Source organism: Colobus angolensis, unplaced genomic scaffold (assembly GCF_000951035.1).
Source record: "Colobus angolensis palliatus isolate OR3802 unplaced genomic scaffold, Cang.pa_1.0 Scaffold14, whole genome shotgun sequence".
In the NCBI taxonomy this organism is placed as follows: Eukaryota; Metazoa; Chordata; class Mammalia; order Primates; family Cercopithecidae; genus Colobus; species Colobus angolensis.
This window is the reverse complement of record NW_012114488.1, coordinates 23,098,655-23,118,370: the sequence shown is the minus strand read 5'-3', so window position 1 is coordinate 23,118,370 and position 19,716 is coordinate 23,098,655. Positions and strand designations below refer to the sequence as shown.

The 19,716-nt window shown below is 36.5% G+C and overlaps 1 protein-coding gene across 1 annotated transcript in view; it reads left to right on the top strand.

Moving 5' to 3' along the window:
- Window positions 1-8,177: 8,177 nt before the first annotated feature.
- Window positions 8,178-19,716, top strand: part of ROS1 (ROS proto-oncogene 1, receptor tyrosine kinase) — a 146,568-nt gene continuing 135,029 nt past the window's right edge. Inside the window, exons 1-3 of the mRNA XM_011935073.1 lie at window positions 8,178-8,498; window positions 15,221-15,265; window positions 17,391-17,450. Coding sequence (XP_011790463.1) covers window positions 8,376-8,498; window positions 15,221-15,265; window positions 17,391-17,450 — 228 coding nt within the window. The 5' untranslated portion in view covers window positions 8,178-8,375. The remainder of the gene's footprint in view (window positions 8,499-15,220; window positions 15,266-17,390; window positions 17,451-19,716) is intronic.

Here is a 19,716-nt window from a genome sequence, read left to right as displayed (position 1 = left end):
GAAAATTTGAGCTCCTGCAAAGCTCAAAGCTCAAAACTCAAAGCCCACATCTAGAGATGGGCATCACCTCCACTTAACCCTTAATGCTCTTCTACTGTCAGGGTTCTCCCAGGGCAAAGATTCAAAGACACAGTGCTCAATAATTCTGTCAACACAGTGGTCTTCATGATTACAATGGACAACTCAAGTCTAGTTTTTCACACATGTTAAAGTGATTTAGTTAGGATTAACTTTTCAGAATTCTAGAGATCAGGGAAGAATAGCCTGATTAAACTGATTGACCAAATGATATGTTTTTAGGTAAATAAGAAAGCCCCAATTCAAGATCATAGGGATAATTTTAGTTCCCCAAAAACCAAAGCTTAGCATACTAACCAAGACCTACTCTATCTTACATCTCTTTTAGTAACTCCTTTGAAATATAGGCAGTAGATCTCATGTAGTCTGAGAATTACCTAATTCAATGTAAATTAAATAAAATTAATTTTATTTAACCCAATATATCAAAAATATCATTAAATATGTAATCAATATTAACAATTGAGATGGCTTACACTTACAGGATGTCCCAATTCGCACTAGCTACCTGCCAAATGCTCAGTTGTCACATGTGACTAGTGGCTACCATACTGGACAGGGGCAGCTCTAGAAGGTTAAAAATTGAAGAGAAAGATTAGAAACTAGATTATAGGAAGAGAACAAGAAATGTGCCAGTGACTCTGGGAATCTAAGCCTATTATTAAATATTTATTTAAGAAGTGTTATTATTACAACGGATAATAATAGACTTAAAATATTACCATTACCCCTGAAAGCTTTATTCGCATTTCAAACCGAGAGACATTTAGTTATAGCAACCCTTAGAATGCAATTTCCTGTAGTTCAGGGATTGTTTCTCCACTGTGTTTGTTCATTGGTTTTTGTTTTTATTTTTTATGGTGGTAGGGGTGGTGACTTCAAAGTCATCGTTACACATAAAATACATTTCCTTCTTAAAAGGAGCAGGACCATTCAAATGACACATTCCAGCCTCCTAAAGTGAAAAGAATACTAACGACTCATTTAAAACATTATCTGGCTAATGGCAGTTTGATGTTAAGGTTATAAGGTTATGAACTTTAGGGTCACATAAACTTGGGTTTCATTTCCAAGTCTGCTACCTCCTACCTATGTGTACCCGATAAACTTTTAAACCTCTTTATGCCTCAATTTTCTCAACTGTAAATGGATATGGTAACAGTTATTTTATTGAATCTTAAGAGAATGGAACAAGATAATACTCATAAACCATTCTCCAGTGAGTAGTAAACACTCATTAAGTTTAAGAGAACATGCCTCATGTCTGTTTCAAAACGGCTATGATTCTATGTCAAAGGCAGAAACCATCAGAACCATTCTGAATTACATGTATATTTCAAAACAAGGGAATTAAACTTTGATATGTTATGTAAACATTTAGATAGCTGATATGGTTTGGCTGTGTCCCCACAGCCAAATCTCATCTTGAATTCCCACGTGTTGTGGGAGGCACCTGGTGGGAAGTAATTGAATCGTGGGGCTGGGTCTTTCCCATGCTGTTTTCATCATAACGCGTAAGTCTCATGAGATCTGACGGTTTTGAAAAGAGGGGGTTTCCCTGCCCTAACTCTCTTTTTGCCTGCTGCCATCCACGTAAGATGTGACTTGGTCCTCCTCGCCTTCCGCCATGATTCTGAGGCCTTCCCAGCCATGTGGAACTGTAAGTCCATTAAACCTCTTTTTCTTCCCAGTTTTAGGTATGTCTTTATCACCAGCATGAAAACAGGCTAATACAATAGCATATCTTCAAAATTCCTGCTGCAGACTCTTTTTACCTTAATAATGACCTTTTTAAATAGGAATCTTGAAGGAAGCTCCCAAAGCAGTTTACTTCCCACTCAGTAGGCAGGCAATGGGCACACAAGCCTGCTTTCTTGATGATGCTGCAGCTCTGCACTGAGGTCCACTCTCTAGACTCTCTCCTGTTAATGTTCTGATGCCTGTGGTTTGCACTAACCTGTTTTCGAAGCCCAGTCTTTGAGAGTAAAGTAAATAATGTGTTGTTATATGTTGGAGGAATTTTGCAACCATTTTGCATTGGGAAATTTTGTATCAAAGGGTACAATTGAAAACTTTATCTGAAATGTATTGTGCAATATTTGCAAATGCATGCTAGCTGATTGAAGAAAGAAATGCGGATCTTTGGTAAGTCTGAAGTCATGGTTTCCTACTCCACCTTCTATGAGTTTAAATAGTACTTCTATCATTACGATAGAACTTCTAAAATGAGACACTTTATGCTTACTTGTGATCTGTAAGTGGTCAAAGTGCTCTCATTGAAAGTATGTGAGAAATACTGATAAACTTTTTCATTAAATATAAATAGCTACAAAAGTTTGTGTAGATGTTTTTAATTTGTGAGCAGATAACCTTGTTAACTTAGGAAAGACTAATTCACGGATTTAATTAAAATCATAAATTTAATATCTCACTAACAATAAATAAAATTGTGTAAGGTGTAAGTAATGTTATATTTAAAATAACAGGCTGCATACCTGGCCCTCAATCCCTAGAAGCCTGTCCTTTTTTCCCTTTAATACTTTTCACCATATAATAATTTACATGTTTCACTTGCTTATGTCTGCCCTCTCCTCCCCCAGCCCTACCCAACGAGGACGGGGATTTTTATCTGTTTCGTTCACTGTTGTCTTCACAGTGCCTTGCATAGTCTTTGGCAAATAGCAGGCACTAAATAACTGTTAAATCTTTATGTGACAAATCATTATGACTAACTTACCCTCTAACTTAAACAACATGAACTTCTAAAAGTACAAAATTTTAAAACATGTGGGGTAATTTATTAGGAATTTCCCAAGTGGCGGGTACCAAAATTTTGAGGTTGAATCAGTTATTACCTCCATTTGCAGATGAGAAAATTGAGGCAGACAGAACTTAAGTAACTCCCGCGGTCACTTAGCTTATAAGTGGTGACATCAGGGTTGAACATTGACTAATATGGGAGTCCATGGTGTAACTACTGTATTATTTCTAGGAGATGGTGTCAGATTAAATAAGCAGGAGGCCATTGGCCTGAGGCTATCTATCTCCATTCTTTAAGTTTTTATGTAATAAACTGCAGCATAGCTTAGTACTTAAATAAATAAACACTTAATTTAGAAGCACACTTTTGTAACAAACAGTTGAGCTTCAGCCAGTCATGGGCTGGCAACTGATCAGACCATGCTCCAATAAGTCAGAAGACTCATCACACCATGCCCAAATAAGGCAACTGTCTAACTGTAGCCAACCAGATGACTTATATACTTTCTTCAGTGTTCAGCCTATAAAAGCTCATTGCTCATGCTGCTAGGTGGAGCTCTCTCAGCCTTTCCTGGTTCTGAGTGCTGTCTGATTCATGAATCATTCTTTGCTCAAATAAACTTTGTTTAATTTGTCTGAATTTTTTTTTTTTTTTTTAAACAATAGAAACGGTGAAGGCTTTAGTGCCACAGGCCTGATGTAGGGGATAAGAGAAATAAAGTGCATCAAAGTATCTAACAACATGTTCTATCACCTGATAAACTCTCCATACATGTTAAAGTTCAAGAACCATTTCTTGATTTGTCAAGAACCTCACTTTAACACTGCAATAAGTTTTGAAGCAAAGAAACCTGAAAGATTCTCATTCTTCTTGTTCCTAGATGAACTTTAAGGTAACTTGGAAGGACAGTTTTTTAGTCTGAACTCAGTATTCAGAGTTGATTTTTTGCTCAGACTAATTAGTCATAAATGGTAAACAACAATAAGTGATGTATTTAGTAGTGTTTCCTTTTCTTCTCCTAAGAATTGGTTCTTGAGGGTAAAAGTTTCTGTCCCCACCCCCTTGACCTAATCCCATCTCTCATTGAGGTTCTCTTCCTCCATGAGCCTCCATGAGGTGGGTAGTCTGCACAGTGACTACCACAGTGACTGGTGCTGCAATGGTATCATGTAGGATTCATGGGCCTCAGTATACTGGGAGTGGAGAAACTGCATAGAGTACATGGTTGGGGGTATTCACGAGGAAGAAAAACAATGAAAACCCTATTTCAACTTTGGCTCCTGTATCTCTGGAGCCTGGGAGAAAAAGAAAAGGCTCAGAAGCCTGGCTTTGCTTTTGAAAATCTCTTACCTTTACCACTAAAGCAGTTTTCACTTCAGGGCTACTTTAGGTAAAATGTGTAGAGGGTCATCCAATATCTGGGCTCAATTTCTAGAAATAGTTTCCATTAAGACACCCAATGTCTTTTAGTGTACTATTACATTTAAAAGGCTCAAAAATGCAAATACTTGGGATAATTAAATAAAAGGCAATGCTTTTGTTAAGAAGGCAATGGATCTCTAGAAGGAGCAGTGGTAGCTTGCACTGAAGCTATGGACAGCAGGGTCGAGATAAACCATAGGGATATCAGTGCATGAGGCACAAGTAATATTGTTGGAGACGAGTGGTTGTGATGCAGAAAATTCAGCTAGTAGCCAGTGAATGAGAACCAGTCATCAGTATGCAGATTATTTGTGAAGATACAAATTTAGATGTGTCTAACAGAAGTTTATGGAACCCTGACTCTGGCCAGAGACTCAACAGTTGGAAATGAGTCACAAGGCTACAATGAGAAATTGGGTAAAATTGACCCAATACGATCTTCATCTATGGAGTGAAGGTGCCTTAAATTCTGACCAATGGCAGCAATGAGAGCCCAAACCTGGGGGCACACATGAGTTACCTGTTGGAGGTGTCACTCGAGAGAAGCTGGGGTCTATGAGTGCTGGGCATCAGGGAAACAGACAAAAGATTTCATGAAATTTGTATAAACAAATCTCTAAAGATGATACTGGAAGTAATAAAACTACTGCTCTTATTGTAGCATTTGTCTTGCAGAAAATATGTAAACTAGGGAAACGTGTGAAGACACAGAAGTTTTCATTTTTTTAAACCACTCAGAGAAAAATATTTTGGTATATTTCTATCAATTTTTTCTATTTTATTTTACATAGATGAGATCATTATCATAAAAAAATATGGTTTTATATACAGTTATGCATCACTTAATGATGAAGTACATTCTAAGAAGTGCATTGTTAGGCAATTTTGTGTGAACATCATAGAGTGTGCCTTCACAAACTTAGATGGTACAGCCAACTGCATACCTAGGCTGTATGGTACAGCCTATTGCTTCTAGGTCACAAACCTATATAGCATGTTACCATATTGGAAGATGTAGGCAATTGTAACACAATGATAAGTATTTGTGCATCTAAATATATTTAAACATAGAAAAGGTACAGTAATATATGGCATACAAGATAAAAGAAATGTATACCTGTACAGGGCACTTACCACAAGTGGAGTTTGCAGGACTGAAAGTGATTCTAAAATCACTGTTCTAAAGTTCTAAAAGGCTGGATTTTAAGTGGTTGCTTTTTCTTTGAATGAGTATATTTAATAGTCATTGAAAATCAGTGTCTGGGAGGTTGAGCTAGGAGGATCACTTGAGCCCAGGAGGCAAAGGGTGCAGTGAGCACTCCAGCTTAGGTGACAGAGCGAGAATTTGTTTTTTTTTTTTTAAAAAAAAATCAAATCACTGAATTACGTAGAGTGCAGGACTCTACGTAATTCAGTGAGTGAGTGGTGAGTGAATACAAAGGCAAAGGATGTTATTGTACACTACTGTAGACTTTATAAACACTGTATACTTCAGCTGCACTAAGTTTATAAAAATATTTTTCTTTCTTCAATAATAAATTAACCTTAGCTTACCACGTAAACCTAAAAAAAGGTTTGACTCTTGTAGTAACACAGCGTTAAACACACACAATGAACAGCTGTTCACAAATATCTTCTTTATTTATATTCTTTTTCTATTAGCTTTCTTCTATTTAATTTTTTTAATTTTAATTCTTTACTTTTAAAACTTTCTTGTTAAAAGCTAGAACACAAACGCATTAGACTCGGCTTACACAGGATCAGGATCACCAGTATCTCTGTCTTCCACCTCCAGATCTTGTCCCATTGAAAAGTTTTCAGTGGTAATAACACACATGAAGCGGCCGTCTCTTTTAACAAGGCCTTCTTCTGGAATACCTTCTGCCTAAGAACCTACCTAAAGCCATTTTGTAGTTAACTTTTTTTTAATAAGTAGAAGGAGCATACTCTAAAATAATAAAGTATAGTTTAGTAAATACATAAACAAGGACATAGTCCTTTATTATCATGATCAAGTATTATATACTCTACATAATTATATGTGTAATACTTTTAAACAACTAGCAGTGCAGTAGGTTTATTTACACCAGCATCACTACAAACATGAGTAATACTTTGCACTACGATGTTATGACAGCTACAGTGTCACTAGGCAATAGGAACTTTTCACCTCCATTACAGCCAATGGGACCACCTCCATATATCTGGTCTGTCATTGACTGGAACATCATTAGGTGGCTTATGACTGCACTTCTTTCTACCTAATATCATAGCATTAATTTCCTCAAGTCATTAAAAATTCTTCATGAAACTGATTTTTTTTTTTGCAACGTAAGTGTGCATCAATAGATGAATGGATAAAGAAAATGTAGTACATATACACAACGGAGAACTATTCTGCCATATTCAGTCATTTCCAACAACATGGATGGAACTGCAGATTATTACGTTAAGTGAATTGAGCTAGGCACCGAAAGGCAAACATTGCATGTTTTCACTTTTTTGTGGGATCTAAAAATCAAAACAATTGAATTCATGGACAAAGAGAGTATAAGGATGGTTGCCAGAGGCTGGGAAGGGTAGTGGTGGGTGGGGTGGGGAATGGGAGATGGGGACAGTTAATGGGTACAAAAAATGCAGAAAGATTAAATAAGACCTACTATTTGATAGCACAATGGGTGACTATAGTCAATAATAACTGTACATATTAAAATGACTTAGAGCATACTTGGATTGTTTGCAACTCAGTGTGATAAATGCTTGAGAGGATGGACACCCCATTCTTCATGATGTGCTCATTTCACATCGCACATCCATGTTTCAGAACATCTCCTGTGCCCCATAAATACATGCACCTACTATGTACCCATAAAAATTAAAACAAACAAACAAAAATCCAATCAAAAAGACGTTCAGCTCAAAACAAAATCTCATGCATGTGTTACTCATAATGAGAACCTTATATCATTAAGAAAAGTTTAAGTTACATTTAGTATAATTTATTTAAGCAAATAAGGAGGTTGGCCTGGTGTACCGCGGTGGCTCACGCCTGTAATCACAGCACTTTGGGAGGCCGAGGTGGGCGGATCACGAGATTAAGAGATAGAGACCATTCTGGCCAACATGGTGAAAACTCGTCTCTACTAAAAATACAAAACTTAGCTTGACGTGGTGGCGTGTGCCTGGTAGTCCCAGCTACTTGGAGGCTGAGGCAGGAGAATCGCTTGAACCTGGGAGGCAGGGGTTGCAATGAGCCCTGATGAGGCCACTGCACTCTAGCCTGGGCGACAGAGGGAGACTCGAAAGAAAGAAAGAAGGAAAGAAGGAAGGAAGGAAAGAAAGAAATCTTGTACAATGTTTCCTTCTCAAGGCAGACACTTGAACATATCTTAGGTTTCTGGTAACTAGTTTCAGCTTTCTCAATAGACCTGATAAGGCAGTATTTTAGTTAATATGTAGTAAAGTTCTGAGAGTGTTCTAACAAACTTCCTTGTTTTTAATTCACTCCCAGGCTATTTGTCTATTAATTTCAGCTTTGTTTGCTCTTAAATTTAAAAATATGTATTTGGCTTCTGAGTTCTGTTTTCCCTTTCAGTTGCATTGCTTGATTTAGGTGCCTCTATTTTTTCAATAATTCTTTATTATAATAGTGCTACTGTTTGCTAAAGCATACGTGATCAAAACCCAATTCCCTGCAGAGCTGAAAAGAGCTCAGAGAAGTAACGTGGTGGACGACTCACTGAAATGTTCCAGTTTCAGACTATGGATGTGTCACACCCTTGCTGAAATACAATTCGTTTTCTTTGTTTAATTTCCATGTGAAGTGCTCTTCTAAGAACTAACCTTTAGTCAGTGGGTGACTTTCTTTATGGGAGTAAAAGGAAGCTGTTATGAAATAACTCTTATGGAACTGTTACAAGCTTTCAAGGATTCAAAAGTCTAAACTAAAAAGGCTAAATCTTATTTCAAAAGGCAAATATATCCTAATATAGCAAAACAAAACAAAATCCATCAGCTCCTCCTCCAATTGAAGTGATGAAGCCCAAATAATTCATACAGCAAAATGGAGAAAATTAGAAGACCGGCCATCTAAAAATCTGCCATTGGTGAAGTGATGAAGAACATTTACTGTCTTATTCCGAAACTTGTCAATTTTGCAACTCTTGGCTGCCTATGGATTTTTGTGGTGCAGTGTACAGTTTTAAATAGCTGCCTAAAGTCATGTGTAACTAATCTGGTAAGTCTGTAACTAATCTGGTAAATCACACAATCTAATATTTGTCTTTGCAGGAACTGGAACATGTGGAATTCAGCTTGCTATAACTGATATAATTGTTTTCTCTTTATGGGGAGTTTTCTTATGAGAAGTGGTGGCAACAAGACAAGATAGATTAGTTTTTCTTAAATAGGTTAGCAGTACTTATAATTGCAGAAGATAAAGCAGGCTACTTTATTTCTTTAGGGTACCTGGTCATATAATTTTTGGGCTAGAGGACTGGGTAAAGGAAGTTTAAATTGAATCAATTTTGCCAATTTTATACACTTGAAAATTTCTATTTAAACTCATTTATTACAAAGTCATTAATAGTTGTCTTGAAACATGAAATAGGTTTGGCCACAGGATAATGCCTGCTAATTCCAGCTGTGTAGGAAGCTGGATGAAAAAGGAAGCAGATACAGATGCTATGTAAAATAATATTATATTTTAAAACAATACTTATTTGTACATTTCTTTATTTCTGTTTGTGCATTTATAATTTTAGTTAGTGAGTTTTTTATGTGGAAATTTATGTTTTCATTCTCATTTCTGGGTGTCATCCCTTCTCTAACTATTGTACCATCTCTTCAGTTGTAATTTAGTTGTGCTTGAAACAGTTACTAAATTAACTTTAAAAACCAAATACTCTATAGACAGAGAAAAATGCACTCTTCCTGTCCAAAGACAAATAATATATCATGATATTTTACATATGCCCCTATCTATGGCCATACTTTTAAAGGTAATACAAGTACTAAATATAGTACTCATTATACTATGCTAAAGTGTTGGAGGTAGAATTCTGTGACAGATTAAAAAAGAAACTTGTGCTTATACACCTTTGATTTAAACTGTAGTTTAAAACACTACTTAGGCTTACCATGGTTAGTAGCATTTTTAAAAAAGTTTAGTATTTTATATAAATCTTTGCCAAAGACTTCATTGCTTTTAATATAGAATTGCATGCTTTAGTTTTTTATATTTGTAACCCAAACGTAAAAATGGAAGAATGGAACTACTAAATATTTCAACTACTAAATGGAAAACTAAATCTTTTCTAAAAAAGATTTTTTTTTCTAATTATAATAAGAATATACATTTTAAATAAAATATTTATAAGATAAAGAACTAAAGAAGAATAAAAAACTTATAATTCCACCCCTAGTAACCTTTAGATTGAATTTTCTCTTAGTATTTTTCCTCATACATATACGTATACATATATATCTATAATTTACACACAGTTATACATCCAGCTTTTTCATTACATTATATTGTGAGTTTTCCCCTAGACCCTAAAATGTTTTTAGAAACAGAATCTTTAATATCTTTAGAGTATTCCATTATATGAATGTACCACCATAATTTATTGGTTAATTTCTCTGCTACTGAAACTGATTTTAGTTGTTTCCAATATTGCAGTCTCCATTTTATTTTACTGTAGTTTTATTTATTCTTATCTTTTTGTGTGGGCTCCTTGCTTTCAGGGTTTGGCAGTAGGAATAGACAGTTTGTTCCTTTGTTGAGTTGCCTTCCGTTCACCACCTACAGAGAAAGGCACAGCTGATGTGTGGCAACAGCAAGAGAGACACGGTCTGCCAATTTGACCAGTGAAAGTACTACATGTTCCGACATAAGGCCTGGAGGGACAAAAGTGAAGTGAATGTACAATTGAATGTAACCATGGTTCACAGGAGAGGATATACAAAGTGCTCAAGTTTATTATATTTTCTGCATCATTTTTAAAAACATGGGCATTTACTCTGAAGGTCATCTATAATTTTTTGGGTGATTCTTGATATTGAGACATGTTTTCTTAAAAACACACACACACACAAGAATGTCTTGTCTAAAAAAAAATGTTGAGAGTTGCAGGCCAAAATGCACAAAGCATAGTTCTATGCTTGAGCATTGGTATTTTACATTAATTTTAGCTTACATTAACAGAGATCTGCATGTACTAGTTGAAAGTATTAACTGAAAAGTTTTTTTGAAGTCTAGATGCCATGTGCTGCAGAAAACAACAAATAATTAATGCTCTTCAGAACACTAGTGTTGTGAGATCTTTTATGAGAAAGAAAAAAGAATTCATGGTTGAATAATTTGTGGAAGTGTATTTTGCTATGCCCTCCTTTTGTAGATTCACAGGCCACAATAACATATTAAAGGCTTTGTTTAATCATAATTTTCCCATCTTCTTTAGCAACAAAACGCTTTTTTAATGTTTCCATAAGCTATTGGGGGAACAGGTGGTAATTGGTTACATGAGTAAATTCTTTAGTGGTGATCTGTGAGATTTTGGTGCACCCATCAGCCATGTATAGACTGCACCATATTTGTAGTCTTTTATCCCTCACCCTGCTCCCACTCTTTCCCCTTATTCCCCAAAGCCCATTGTATCATTCTTATGCCTTTGTGTTCTCATAGCTTAGCTCCCACTTATCAGTGAGAACATACGAGGTTTGGTTTTCCATTCCTGAATTACATCACAACCCCCCTTTTCTTTTGAATTAACAAATCGCAACAACTGAGGAACTAACATTGAGAATGGCTCAGGAGTATCAATTCCATTCAATACATTTCATTCAATATCAATTTATTGAATGGAATCCATTCAATACATTTTCCTAGGTATCTATGTATATTCAGCTCTGTGGTGGATGCAATTGGGAACAAAAGAAGTAAATTATGTAATCAATACCCTAAAGTAAGTTATCAAATATTGAGGTATCAAGGTTTCTATCACTAGCCAGTTAAAGGCTATTACAAGCATGACATGTTTTTATAATATTAGAGGGTGATGACAATATGTTTATTTCTGATTTGTATCTCAAGTTCCAAAGAAATAAATGGAAAATCAACTTAAAGACTAGTAGAAATAATAGGATTTGGAAGATTTTTAAAAAATTAATGTATAGACATGAAAACTTGTATATCAATATATAACATTAAAACAAAATAATATAATAAGATCATAATTCTGACATTTTATAAGATATTCACAAATTAACATAGTTTTTATTGATACAGGAATAAACCTGTGAGTAAAACAGAATACAAAAAAAAAAAACAAACCATGTACGTAAAGGAATGTAAAATATGATAAAGATGATAATTCAAACCAATGAGTTGCTATCCATTTAGAATAAAAAATTACTACATAACTGCCAGATTCAAATAAATTTCAGGATATATTTTGTAAAAGGGTATGACTTTTGATTGAGTGCGATAGCTCATGCCTGTAATTCCAGCACTATGGGAGGCTGAGGCGGACAGATCCCTTCAGCCCAGGAGTTTGAGACCACCCTGGGCAACATGGTGAGACTCCCATCTCTACAACAAATACAAAAATTAGCTGGGCTTGGTGGCGTGCACCTGTAGTCCCAGCTATTCAGGAGGCTGAGGTGGGAGGATTGATTGAGCCGGGAGGTCGAGGCTGCAGTCAGCTGTGATCATACCACTGTGTTCCAGCCTGGGTGACTCTGTTTCTAAAAAACAAAAACAGAAAGGTTTACTTAAATACAAACAGAAACAAAACAAAGCAAGAGTTTACCTCATAAAAATATTAGAAGAAATTAGGGGTGACTGTTTCTGTAATCTTGAAGTGGAAACGCCTTAAAAAGCCTAATTAAAAAATTTAGACTCCCTAAAAAGAAATTATCAATAAATTTGACTACTTTCAAACTTAAACTGTTATGACAACAGAATACAATAACAGCAAAGCCAAAAAGTGGAAAAAAGTATTACACATGATAAATAATGTTTTTAAAGAAAAAATCCCTGACACACATAAGCACGTAAGATGAATTTAGAATATAAACAGCCACTTCAAAAAAGAAGTATAAGTTTCCATCAACCAATGAGTGGATAAAAAATGTGATATATATACACACCATGGAATACTACTCAGCCATGAAAAGGAATGATATAATGTCTTTGCAGCAACTTGGGTGGAGCTGGAGGCCATTATTAGGCCAGGAATAGAAAACCGAATACAATATATTCTCACTTATAAGAGGTAGCTAAGCTATGGGTACACAAAAGCATACCGACTGGTATAATGGACTTTGGAGACTCAGAAGCGGGAGGGAAGGAGAGGAGTGAGGGACGAAAAACTACATGTTGGGTACAATGTATACTACTTGGGTGACAGGTGCACTAAGATCTCAGACTTCACCACTATACAATTTATCTATGTAACTTGTACTCCCAAAGGTATTGGACATACATACATATATATAATAAATGGCTGAAAAGCATGTGATAGATATGCAACCTCACAGCAACCACAGAATTGCAGAATAAAAACAAATTATCAATTTTTCTTATATCAAATTGGCAAAGATAAAAACATTTGTAGTTGGAAAAAGTATGAGTAAACTGCCATTTTCGTGAATTGTTGTTTGGATGTAAATGGATAAATTTCTAGAAAAGAATGGGTTATTAAATGTCAAAATTGAAAGAGAAAATATACCTCTAATCTTATACATCAAATTCTTCTGAGGATATTATTGCATAACTAACCAAAGATATGTATGCAAAAGGCTGTTAATAGCAAGTTGGGACATAATACTACTAATATATTTCTAAGTGCCTGCACTGCACTATAATAATTAATGGATTTAATTGAATCTTCACAGAAGCTTATGAATTAAGTATTATCCTACTTATGTCCTGGATGCGAACACTAAGTTTAGATGGCACAGGTAACTTTCAGAATATCACATTGGGAGCAAATATCATGTGAAATTAAAATACAGATCATTCTGCTCTGTTCCATTTATTAGGGCAGGAAGTACAGAATGAAATTAGTTCTGGCTGAGGTGGGCAGAATAGGAAAGCTTATCTCAAGAAGTAGGTATTAGGTTAAGAAAACTTGAGATCTGGGACTGAATTTGACTCTTGGAAGCAGATAATTGGAGCAGCTGGAGCTAAGGTAAACCAGAGGGGATCCTAATGTTCAAAATGAAAAATGTGATTTGGTGGAGATTATGGAAGGCATCTGGTTAAGAGCACAGGTTCTGGAGTCAATCACTCTGCCCCCTTCACATCCTAATCCAGGTAATTTACTAAACTTCCCTGTGCCTCAGCTGTAAAATGAGGTTAATTATAGCACCTACCTTATAGGGTTGCTGAGATGATTCAATCAGATTTAGTGTAAAACACCTATAAGAATGCCTGGAACACAGCAATACTTCAATAAATGTTAGCTATTGTAATTGTGAGGAGAAGAATGGGGAATGAGTGGAGATTAAGGAAGAGTGTTGACAAAATCTGCCTTATCAGAAACTCTTAGACCTGACTGTTGAGGCTACCTTGTGCAAGACCACCTGATGGTCGTTTCACTTAGCCGGTTAAATTTCCTCCTGAGAAGAGCCATCAGAAGGACTCACTACTGCTACAATGTGACTATGATCATCAAGAAATATCTCTGCTCTCCTACTGTTTAAAATGGAAGACAAAAACTACCCAGCATCCACCCTTTTGCTTTTATGAGCTAACATGCATTTCTGAAGGGGTAGGAAAAGATTCAATTTTGGACTCATTGTCTCTCACCTGATTTTTATTTGATTGTGATTCAACCACCTTTTGAACAAAATCATGAAAACAAAGTACTATTAAGCACTTGGTTGCAAAATTCATCAACAGATAGAATTCTTACTATCTAAATGTTTATTATCTAAAAACAAAAGCAAATAATCATCCTTCTTCTTCACCTACAAATATAACCAGTTAGGGAATGGAGTTTAAAGGAATCCTCACTCATGCTTCAGATTTAAGAAAAAAATAGGCAACATTTGTTCTTTGATTCTTGAGTCTGATTACTTTTCAAGTCAACCCACACAATATTAAGCCATTGGATAATGTTTTCAAGGCACTTCTGAAGCATCCTTATGTGGGAAACCACTTGGAATTAATGGATTTACTCCTTTAGCATATCAGTATTTATTGAACACCTATTTCTATCAGGCAGTGTTCTAGGTGCTGAGGATGAAGTGAAGAGCCAAATGGATGGAAAGGAGGAGCATGCTCAGTGAGCTCGGTGAGCTCAGTGACAGAATGCAGCTCTCTTCTCTCTACCAAGCATGGAACACTATGTGGGTACTTACCTGATTATGTGATGGCCCAGTATTGCCATCCTTTATAAACTGTCTTGTTTATGAAGGACTCTATTCAAATTATGACCAGAGAGATAATGAGCAATTTATAGATCTTTGTCCTTAGTTCCCATTTCTTTTTTTTTCCTCCAGTATAAAAAAGTTCTTAAAATTTGTATGTGAGCAATAAAAGAGTAATCTTATGTTTTATTTATACCAATTTGCGTTTTCTCGCTGCTCTTAATTTTAAAAAAGAAAAGTCTGAACACAATTCATCACTAACCTAGGAGTCCTTTGACTAGATTAACTGACCAATGCCACAGGATTATTTAATTCTGCGTGAAACTCTCTCTCTATAGTCACGCTCTTACTCCCACCTTTGTAGTTCCTGCAAAGTTCTTAGACATTGTATCTATAATTTGCATTATATCTATAATTTGTCTGGTAGTGATGAATTTAATGCCTTTAAAACATTTGGCTCCTTACTTTACGTTACAAAATGCTGAGGAGAACGTTATTTCAGGAAGCTTTTTAAAAAGGTGTGTTAGTTACACGGAACCCAGTACTGATAGCTGGTGTTTACTACCTCCTTCTTCATTTCAGGGCCAGCAGCTTGACCTTGGCACACCACATAATCTGAGTGAACCAGTAAGTAATTTCTTCAATTGTCAAGAATTTTACAATGTTTGTGTTGATAATGAAGGGACAATGATCAAGTTTTATCACAAGAATTGCTAAGTAAAATCTCATTTATCCTTGCTGGAAGAAGACCAATTGAAAATAATGAGAAGTCCGAATTTATATAAAAATGAAGTGTGTTGAAGTGGAAATAGCACAGGACCAATCCAAGTGCATGACTTTGTCTCTATATAACTGTGTGGCTTTGGACAAATTACTTAATTTTTCTGAGATTTAGTTTTATTATGTGTTATTTGAGATCATCTCTAATATTTCTTCTAACAGTTACATTGTATGGTTTTATTACTGTTCTGCACATGTATTCATTTGTTTACCAAGTGTTTAGTGACTTAAGGTATAAGTATGCACAAGGCACTGTGCCAGGAACTAGAAATTTAACAATGAAAAAAACAGGATCTCGGTTTAAAAGGACTCTCAACCTTTTTGAGATACATACTTGAAACCAGAGAGATAGACATATGCATAAAATTATGGCCAGGCAGCATCATCAGAACCAGAATTGTGGTGTGGGTGAGGAGTGAAAAGAGAATACACAAGAGTAAAAGGCACCTCACTTGCCTGCAAAGCCTTCAAACTAAAACTAGAAAGAGGAAGCTTTTTCCAGATGGACTAGAGGGGAAAAGGCATATTGATCAGAGAAGGCCCTTTGTGTCAAGAAAGCCCTTTGTGTCACAAAGGTGTGAAGTAGCCTAAGTTGTTAAAGAAACTGAGTATTTCAGCTTACTTGGAAAATGGGGTACATGTATAGAGGGTAGGGAGGTGGAAGACTAATTGCCAAGTTACGTGGAGCCAGATCATGAAGGGTTTTGTCTGCCATGCTTGCTAAGTTGGTCTTAACTCACAAGGTGATGGAGAGACATATATCATTTTAGGTAAGAGAAGAGTGTGACCAGGTTTTTTTTTTTTTTTAAAAAATCACTCCAAATGTGGGAACAAGAGGGGTCCCCCCTAAGGTTTTTGGCAAGTGGTAAATGCAAAGCAGAAAATTGAGGCAGTGAGTGATGAACCCAGATGGATTTTAGTTAATGACCAGATAAGTCAATAGGACTTGGTGATGGGTTTTCCATGAGAGGGGAGAGTGAGGTGAGAGAAGAAGACACCCTGGTTCCTGGCTTGGACAACTCAGGAGAATGTAGCATGTTAATGGGAAACACAGGAGAAAGAGCAAATTTAAAGGTGGAAAGTGAGGAATTGAATTCCACATGATGAATTTGAAGTGCTTGTAGGAACTTAAATGGAGACATCTAATGAACCAGTGGATATCTGGGTCTGGGGCTCAGGAAGGAGCCTCAGCTGCATTTAGAAGTTTGGGAGATATCAACATCGAGATCACTTGAAGCTGAGGTAGGGGATGAACTCGCTCCAGGAGAACTAGAAGAGTGAGGGGAGAAAAAGCTGAGGATAGAACACAAACATGAAAGGGGTGGAGAGAGGCAAAAAGAGATGGCAAAGGAGACTGAGCAGGAAGAAAAAGGAATCCAGGTGCCACCGTGGCCTGTGGAAGGAATGGTCAAGACAGGCACAGCTGAATCACGTAAGGTAAGAAAAAATGTTTCAGATCTGTCCAATAGCAGGTCAAGGCAACTCAGGGTTTTCAGGGCAGCTATGGGGTGAAAGCTGCTAGTAGGCAGCTTACTCCCCAAACTGTCTACCTATTTAGGTTTCGATATGCTACCATCTGGTTGAATCTCCAGTTTTGAGTTTTGCTTGATATGTGAGGACACCTTAGGGAGCCACATTGTCCTGGGCTTTACCTTTGACAGCTACCCAGTGTACAGTGTCTTCCCTGAAGGTTGGCTGTTCTCTGGCTTCTAGGCCTGCCCATGCCAGGCTTAACTCCACTCAGCAACTCTGCTGCTCTGCAGTGAGCCACAAGCCTTGTTCTACCTGTAGATACGACAGCTCTGTTTGGAATCCCAAAATCCCAGATCCTCTGGAGGCCTCAGGTTTCTTGGTAGATTTCTATTTCTAAAACACAGGGTGATGCTTTCCGTTACTCCATTGTACTTTCAGATAACAAGAAAAAGTCACATTTCTTCAATCACTCACCATTGTCTGTTATGGTCTCTTGCAGTGCATCCAAGGATGTCACTTTTGGAACTCTGTAGATCAGAAAAACTGTGCTTTAAAGTGTGTAAGTATTAATTAGGTTTCTATTTTGATACTGGTGTTTCTTTCAAGAGGAAAGTTGTGTAAGAGAATTCCCATTTGCATTTCCATTGGCTTTCAACTAGTTTGCTTGACCCCAAGGCAAAACAAAACAAAACTGAAAAACCGATAGCCTGGATAATACACAGTAATGGAAAAGAGATTGAGATTAACATTTTTAATGCAACTAGAGGTCATGGAAGGTTATTGCAAATCACAGAACCCAGAGATGCTCAATTGCTCCAAAACTATCAATGTCTTGTAGTGGAATGTTCGGTATTTGTTAAATTTCCTAGGCCTATGCTTCTCAAATTTTAATGTGCAATTATCTGGGATCTTATTAAAATGCTGATTCTGATTCAGTAGGTCTTGGGTGGGCCCTGAAATGCTGCGCTTGTAACAAGCTCCCAGGTGTTGAAATGCTGGTGGTTCCCGGACCACATTTTGGATACCAGGGTCGTAGGTCAGGTTCAAAATTTCTATGTAGGAAATATGGTAGGTATCTAATTCAGGGCCACAAACACCTGGTTTATTCCACTTTATGTAGGAAATACATCCCCAGATACTTTATTTTTCATTTTATTATGTAGCCTGGCTTTTGCCACTCAGTGTGTAATTTAAGGTACTTAACCCCTTGGTACTTTATATTGCTCACCCATTTTAGGATAATAAGAGAATCTTTCTCCTAAAGATAGAGCCTGTCATGTTGTAACTACTCTGATCATATGACTAAGAATTTTGCCTTTTACAAGTGGGTTCCCTTGTTTAGGTTGTTCACGTCCGGGTTGTTAAATCAATAAGAATTGTGGTAATGCTGGGGAATCCTAATGCCGTTTTCTATTAATGAGTTAAATTATAACATGAGATTTAAATAATGTATTAACCTCTTTTTATATACATAGTTTTTAGAGCATATTCATAGTTTTTCTTATATAGTATGTCCTTGCAAACTTCTATTATAGCAGTTACCTATGCCCACTCTCACATTTGTGACTGAGTGCCTCACAGAATGGAAGTTACCAAAAGGTACAGCATATGCTATCTGGACGTAGTAGCTATTAAATATTTCTCAGAAATTGCAACTGAGACAAACGATTTGTCTATTGTGTGTTTAGTATCTTTTATCCCAACATGTAATCTCTGTTGGGGCAGGATGCTCTCCGTCTTTTTTAGATTGTTTTCTCACCGAATATAGTGCGGGGCATAATAGCAGCTGCTCAGTCAACATTTGCTGAAGGAATGAATGGGAAGCACCATTTGTTGCTGGGAAACAATCCAGGAGGCCGTGTGGCTGCTGCAGGGGCCAGCACAGGCAGAGGAATCTGCTGTCCTTTGCTTGCAAGAGCTATTGGTGGTTTCATTTCCTGTTTACCTTCGGCATTTGCAAATACTCCTTCACTCTCTAACTCGGTCCACCACGGATTACCTCAGCCTGCTGAGACTTTTCTGGTGGACATCATATTCTCCCATTTTTCCAGTGATGCAAACAGCTTAATTTTTAGAGCTGTTTATACAGTGTCCTGCCTAGACAGGAGGTCCTGCTCTGGGCTCCTTTGTTTTTGTTGGTTTTTTGGTTGTTTATCAATGGTGGGGAAATAAATTAATTTGAAATGAAGGTACAGCTCAGTGTCACTAAAATTATTTACAACTTTTGAGATTTTAAGTAGTCTTTTTTTTTTTTTCTATGCAGAATGATACTTATGCCACCATTTGTGAGGTGAGTTGGCAATCACTAAAAAGATGTCATTAAGCCACATGTCTTTATCTCTGGTCTCTAAAAAGTTTTTAAAATAGGAGTGAAGAAACCTAAGGTATTCTCAGTGCACTGAGACGTTCTTCCTGAAAGTGTTATTCTTCTGAGTATACAAATGAGTGTAAAATTCAATTTTGGCACAAATATTTACTGTTTTATGTGTCTATGTGCATGTATATAATATATATGTTCCTATGTACATATACACACATTCACCATATGTATGTATGTGTATTGCTGTAATCTGGTTTGGGAGGTTATAATCCCTGGACTCTGGGCAGAGTTGGAGTTGGGGTAATGGAGGGGAGAGAAGGAAGAGGCACATTCAGAGATATCTCTGCTGATTCCATTTTCTTCCCCACAATGTATAGTGCTCTATCATTAAATATAGGACATGAAAAGAGAATGCTTTAATTGCAACTCTTTCTTTCTTTCTTTCTTTCTTTCTTTCTTTCTTTCTTTCTTTCTTTCTTTCTTTCTTTCTTTCTTTCTTTCTTTC